Here is a 7,345-nt window from a genome sequence, read left to right on the forward strand (position 1 = left end):
ATGGATAGAGAGAATGAGAGACTGATAGACAACTCTGCCAAAGCCCACCGCTCATTATCTGTATGGCATAGATAGAGAACTCTCCTTATCTTAATGATGAGGAGTGGAGCTGATTGGAGGACATGATAGATGACAGGATGATTTAGGCCTGTATTTTGCTGCAAGACTTTTTTTTATTATTACTTTTATTTTTTCAGCACTAGTTGACTTCCTTCTGTCTCCCTGGGTCCCTAACAGAATTCCCAAAGGCCCAGAGCAGTGATTAAAAGGCAGACCCCACTCTCCTCCAAAGCAGCTCAGTCTGCAGTCTTTCTCTTTAGTGTGACTGGGCCTTAAAACTTATGAAAAGGAACTCAGTCCCATTAAACCGGTATTTAGAAGAAACAGTACAAAATGTGCCCAAGAAAAAGGCAATAGAAGGGCTCTATGTGTTCTCGGAAGAGATACTGAGCTTGGTTGACGCAAAGGCTGATGGCAAGATTTGAAGCAATGGAGGTTTTCAGGGACCAAAAGCAACATGCTCTCACTCCCAAGCACTGTTAGTGGGAACAAAGAACAGAGTACACTCTCTACTGGGCCATGTAGCAACTTTTATCACCGTTCTAAGTGAATATTCCCCTTGACACAACAATCCCCCATCTAGAATTAGTACTTGGGAAAGTACATCCACATGCCTATTTGAGGAAATTCATTGCATCATTGTTCAGAAACCGAAACGAAAACAAAACAAACAGAAATCGCCTTAAGCATCCACTAATAATGAACTGACTGGTTTAATAAACTGTGGTCAATTCACTAAATGGAATGCTGTACAGACATTGTAAAGAAGATCATATCCATATGATCCAATATGGAATAATCTCTAAGACCTGTTAAGTGAAAAAGCCAAAGTATAGAAGAGTTTCTGTAGTATGACTTCAACTGGATTGAAAAAAAACTAGGGCTGTGGTATGTATATACACTATACATGCATATTTTATGGTCATGCAAAATACATGTGTTTTTTACATGCCTAGAAAATGTCTTAAAAGATACAGAAGAAAGAGTATTTTTCACTTTATAACCTGCATATTCTGTTTTTTAACCATTTATTTGTATAATAAATGACAACAATAGCAAAAACTTTTTTTTTTGTCTTTTCTAGGGCCACTCCCTTAGCATATGGAGGTTCCCAGGCTAGGGGTATAATCAGAGCTGTAGCCACCGGCCTGTGTCAGAGCCAGAGCCACAGCAATGTGGGATCTGAGCCGGCACCTGCAACCTACACCACAGCTCACAGCAACACCGGATCCTTAACCCACTGAGCAAGGCCAGGGACCAAAGCCACAACCTCATGGTTCCTAGTCGGACCTATAAACCACTGAGTCATGATGGGAACTCCGCAAAAACTACTTTAAACAAAACCTTTTTCCTCCTATCAAATACCATGATTAGCCTAGAGAGCAAATGGCCCCAATGTAGGCATTTGAAGTTAAAGAATGATAAACACCTGTACTGTGCCAAATAAATAAAACCAAGGTAGCTACAGTGGCACTTATATCTTCAGGAGCAGGATCTCAGTAGGGTCAAATGGACCATCCAAGTTAGAGCTCTAGTTCTACCCTTTTCTTGACCTAAGTAAGTTGGAAAGTCTGTTTTTCTGGGCCCTAGTTTCCTCCTTTGTCAAATAGGTGTAATAAATAGTACCCACTGCCGAAGATGACTATAGAGTACCCACCAGAGCTTCAACACACAGCAAAAATTTAGTGGAAGCCAGTAGTAAATGAAGTTGTAGCAGTGATGTGTCATGGCCAATTGTGGAACAGTGGAATTGAATCCTACTAGTATCCATGAGGATGTGGGCTTGATTCCTGGCCCTGCTCAGGGGTTTGGTGATGTGGCGTTGCCATGAGCTGTGGTGTAGGTTGAAGATGTGGCTCAGATCCCACACTGCTGTGACTGTGGTGTAGGCCTGCAGCTGTAGCTCCGAGTGGGCCCCTAGCCTGGGAAAGTCCATATGCTGTGGATTCGGCCATAAAAGGCCAAAAAAAAAAAAAAAATCCTAGAGCCCCCTCACTTTTCTCCAGATTTTACATCTTTATTCCTTAAATTTTTTCCTTAAAATTAGTAAGGATTATTATTATTTTATGAAGTAGCTAATTACACCTCCTGCCTTACCATGAGGATTTAAGGAGATACTTATCACCAAATAGCTCACCGTCTTCCTCAATAGAGGATAAGATAAGCACGGTTCTGTCCTGTGACAAGGATCAGAAGATAACTGGGATGTGGGAAGAAGAGGAAAAAACGATTTTCACTAAACTCTTTAGACCCACACTCAACAAAGTTTGGTGGCCAACTACGTCTTTGAGACCCTTAATATCTCCACTTAAGTAATTTCTGTGGTTTACAAACATTCTAAAGAATAAGGTTTGTCAGGCAGCCCAGCTGGGCTAATCAGCCACAGACGCTGAGCTGAAGATCAACAGCTCATTTCCAAAAGGGACTTTGGCACTCACTAAAATATCAGCTCGAACAGGACTAGATTAAAAGCAAAAACATAAAATAAAAGTAAAGACAAAATAAGCTTTCCCCCTCATCCAGCACCTTGGGCTGTGCTTGCTTGCTTGCTTTCTTTCTTTTTTCTGTCTTTTTAGGGCCACACCCACAGCATATGAAGGTTCCCAGGCTAGGGGTGGAATTGGGGCTGTGGCCATTGGCCTATGCCACAGCCACAGCAACATGGGATCTGAGCCACGTCTATGACCTATACCACAGCTCATGGCAACACCGGGTCCTTAATGCACTGAGCAAGGCCAGGGATGGAACATACATCCTCATGGATGCTAGTTAGATTCATTTCCAGTGAGCCACGATGGGAACTCCTTTTTTTTTTTTTTTTTTTAATTAATGTACAGTTGATTCACAATGTTGTGCCAATTTCTGCTATACAACAAAGTGACTTATTCTGGGGTTTTTCAAAGCAGGCTCCAAACCATGATACACTAACTTTTTTGGCCAAATAACCCAGTTTGACTCTGCTGGCCTCAGACTCCACAGATCATTACCTTGCTGGGTATATGAGAACCTGTCCCCAAGCTGTCATTTCTTCTTTAACTCTGGTGAAAGCCTTAGTATTCTCCAGTTACAAATGAGAAACTGAGTTACTGCAGATGAAAGCAGCCAGCTTTGGTCCAGCTCATCCTCTGTGGGCACCCATCTACGCCTGATAGCATCCTCTGAAACAAGTTGTAGAGTAGGTGAAGGGTGGCCACCTCCACTAACTGCATCTGTCGCAGCATCTAGGGATAGCAGAGGGCCAGGTTTCCTTGAGGAACTAACCTGGTCATAAAAAAAAAAGAAGCAGGAGCATTTGCTGGGAGGACAGCCATTGATTTCAGCACTGAGGGGAAGGAGAGTGCAGACTGGATCGTGGCCCCAACAGTACCAGAGTTGTGTGCAGGTCATCTCCCTTTGTCAAAGACTAGAAGGATGACGGGATCCCCACATGGGAGATCCCTCCAGGCAATAAGCATTCAACTCAAGCCAAGGGCATTCTCTCCAGCAAATCTAAGAAAATCCTCAAGAACAACTTCAAATACACAGTGATTCTTAAATCAGGAGTTCTGTTTTCCACGTTAGCAGAATGAAAAGAGAAGCCACAGAAATGACCACGCAAAGTCTTAAATTTGGTACCAGAATCCTGAGGCAGGGGTACAGCGAAAAGAGGAGGCATTTCCTTCCCAACTGCAAGCATTCCCTGCCACAAAGACTAAAAGCGCACAGGATTCTGCAGTGGGGAAGTTTCCACTGGTCCACATCTAGAGACCTAGGCAAGTCCAGAAAACACACACAATCACTCAAGAGTTTCCCTTTCACCTTCCAGGCTTAATAACTGGAGAGTCACAGACCTGAGGGAGCTGAATTTGGGGCTGGTGTGACACTCCTACTAGAACTCGTCGAAATTAACTTGATTCTGGCCCAAAGTAACTCGACCTACTACTGGTGCAAGTCAGCACAGTCGGCGTGGGCCCTGCCCCGGAGACCTGCTGGAGGTCTCCCCCTGTTCCCCGGACTCCCTGAGCAGGTACTCGGGGCAAAAACCGCACAATGGGACCCGAGTGCGTCACACCACAGAGATCCTAAGCTAGGAAGGGAGTTGTCCCAGCGAGTTCACCGCCACCAACTGACCCAGACTGGAAGAATGGGGTTACACGGAGCACTGGCTCCGCGAGGGATGAGGATCAGACAAGACAATAGAATCAACAGAAAGACATGACCAGAGGAGGAGGATGAGCCCAGATGTCCGGGACGGGGACAGGAGAGGAGGACAGATGAAGAAATGGAAGGCGAGCAGGGAAGGAGGCGTGGGTCGAATCTGGCCCTGGAGCGAAAATGCCCCGGATACACGAAGAGATCCAGGTCCCAGGCTCCAGCCGCAGCGGTGCTTGGGGACAGACCCCTCCCGCCAGCCCGGCTGCCATTCCCACTCCCACGCCTCGCACCGTGTTGTAGAACTCGGCGATGGCAGGCACGATGGTGTAGTTGTCCTCGCACCAGTCCACCTCCGAGCTGCCAGCCCGCAGCTGGTCCCACCAGTGCGGGGCGCTCATGGCCGCTCCAGAGCATTGGAGCAGCTGCTCCCGCAGCCAAGAGGAGGCCAGCGCTACTGCTGGAAGCCAACGGTGGTGGTGGCAGCAGTGGCGGCGGCTTTATGCACCACGGGACAGCCGCCGGATGTGGCGCCTTCTAGGCCAGCCTCTCGGGGCTCTGCTCTGCCCTGTAGGACGTGACTCGCTGGCAGACCCCTCCCTCGGCTCCGCCCCCTAGGGGAGCCTAGAGATGGCCACGCCTAGAGGCGGGAGGTGTGGGGGGGGAGGGGGGAGGGGGGTGGGGAGGGAGCACGGGTCCCCACGTCTCTAGACCCTCCTGTTTCCAGCAGGTGGCAAAGGTCTTGACGGGCCTGCCCACGCCTGCCCACGCCCACTTTCCAGCTCAGACTAGCAGGCACCCCCGCCCCTTGTGCAAAAAGAGTCAGAGGCCACTCTGGCAAAAATTTAAAATAAGGAGAAACCCAAGAGGACCTGGGCTCCCACGGAATCTTGCAGGACTTTGCTCCTGCGATCCTGCATTTCACTTGGGACGGCTCGGGCCCAAGAAAAGTCCTCAGTCCTTCCAAAGCCAGTAAGGGCTTGCTTGGTGCCATAGGCTGGGGCAGGGAGACCTCGGGGGCTGGAGTCTCTGCCGAAGACTCTCCCACACAGCCTCTGCCACCCACTCCTGAGTAGAGAGCTTCTGCAATTTTGAATACTTTCCTCCCCTTTGGGCCCTTGAACTCCAGCATCAGAATTTAATTTAGTCTTCGATTTACACATAGGTCAAACTTGAGCTATCCCAACCTCCAAAAGGATGTAGTGTGGCTGGTCTGACACCTCCAGAAGATCCCAGTATATATATTGCACTATGTGCCAGGTGCTGTTTGAAGAACACTAGGTGCTTCTCACTTAGTGCTCCCATAGGGGATCCTGTGAAGTGGGTTCTATGGGTAGTGCCAAAGCTAGAAATCAAATTCGGGATGATCTCAGATATGCTCATAACCACTTTTGCTTTTGCTGATCTAACTATTCTGTAGTTTCTAAATTGAAGCTTAGCTGATCCCACTGATTCCTGGAGAAAGAGAAAACCAATCTTTTCAATTTTGATTGCAGCTCTGGTCCTTCTTCCTTGGGCAGGTCTCGGATTCCAGGTCAAGATGGCATTGGCAGAAAGCCCTGGCCAGGTGACTGTCACTAGGATCTCCTTGCACCAGCCTGCATGATATCCCTGAAGGCAGTTCTGACCTCTCTTTGGCCTGACTCTCCACTTTGGACCCAGGCTGGTGCTCCAGTGCCTTATGCCTCCAGGAGAGTCCATCTTCCATAGATATTAGCACAGCCATTTGCTTGTCTTTCCAGATGTCCATCACTGGCAGATACTCCAGCTCCCCTGTATCCAGGAAATCCAGCTTTCTCTCCTGGGGGTCAGACTACAGTTCTTTCAACTTTGTCTCAACTCCTATCCTGTCCTCCTGGACAGCCAGTTCCATGACTTTCTCTTAAGGTCAGAATTACCCAGATCTGCAGGATACTCAGTGAGAGGTGGCCCCTTAAGTAGGAGGATGAAAATATTTCCCACAAACACAAAAGAAAATACATCAGCTAGTTTCTCAGTGTCCAACACTGCTATACCAACTGTCTGACAGTAGTTTTCCACGTTGTCAAGTTTTTACTCTTTCCAATATTTTAAGTGGAAATATGTGCATGCTCGTTAACTCTAATGGTGTAAAATACACCATCATTTCATATGCCAGTGGCTCTCAAAGTGTGAGTCCCCTTTCAGGGGATCCAAAGGTCAAAGATCTTTGCCTTATTAATACTGTGACATTATCTACCCTTTCTCATTCTCTCACCAGTGTAAGTTGAAGTTCTTCAGACGCTACATTTTGTGTGATGTCATTATTTCTCTGACAGTTAATGGAATGTGTGCTTATGTATTCTTCAGTATTAAAAGTCTATGTGTAAATTTCTAATGTGGTAAATATTGATATGTATTACTACAATAACAAAAGTTCTTTATATTCCTCTGTAATTTTTAAGAGTAATAGAGGATCCTTAGATCAAATGGTTGAGAGCGACTATCAAAAAATACTCCCAGAGCTCCTGTTGTGGCTCAGCAGGTTAAGAACCTGACTAGTATCCATGAAGATATGGGTTCAATCCCTGGCCTCACTCAGTGGATTAAGGATCTGGCATTGATGTGAGCTGTGGTGTAGGTCACAGACATGACTCAGATCCCATGTTGCTGTGGCTGTGGTGTAGGCTGGCAGTTGCAGCTCTGATTCAACCCCTAGCCTGGGAACTTCCATATGCCTCAGGTGTGGTCCTACAACAAAACAAAACAAAACAGGGAGTTCCCGTCGTGGCACAGTGGTTAATGAATCCGACTAGGAAACATGAGGTTGCGGGTTCGATCCCTATCCTTGCTCAGTGGATCCCTGCCCTTGCTCAGTGGGTTAGGGATCGGGCGTTGCCGTGAGCTGTGGTGTAGGTCGCAGACGCGGCTCGGATCCCGCGTTGCTGTGGCTCTGGCGTAGGCTGGTGTCAACAGCTCCGATTCGACCCCTAGCCTGGGAACCTCCATATGCCGCAGGAGCGGCCCAACAAATGGCAAAAGACCAAAAAAAAAACCCCCCAAAAAACAAAAAAAACCAGAAAGATACCCCCAATTACATCACTTGTAAATGCTTTTTTTAATCATTTAGAATTTTAGAATATTTATTGAATGAAACATACATTGTTATACATCATTCTTATACACACATAAAAAG

At 46.8% G+C, this 7,345-nt stretch overlaps 1 protein-coding gene across 1 annotated transcript in view; it reads right to left on the reverse strand.

Annotated features, from left to right (window-relative positions):
- Nucleotides 1–4,748, reverse strand: part of ACER2 (alkaline ceramidase 2) — a 30,013-nt gene extending 25,265 nt beyond the window's left edge. Inside the window, exon 1 of the mRNA XM_047767588.1 lies at nt 4,485–4,748. Coding sequence (XP_047623544.1) covers nt 4,485–4,592 — 108 coding nt within the window. The 5' untranslated portion in view covers nt 4,593–4,748. The remainder of the gene's footprint in view (nt 1–4,484) is intronic.
- Nucleotides 4,749–7,345: the final 2,597 nt, after the last annotated feature.

The sequence above is a fragment of the Phacochoerus africanus genome, chromosome 2, assembly GCF_016906955.1.
Source record: "Phacochoerus africanus isolate WHEZ1 chromosome 2, ROS_Pafr_v1, whole genome shotgun sequence".
NCBI classification, from domain to species: domain Eukaryota; kingdom Metazoa; phylum Chordata; class Mammalia; order Artiodactyla; family Suidae; genus Phacochoerus; species Phacochoerus africanus.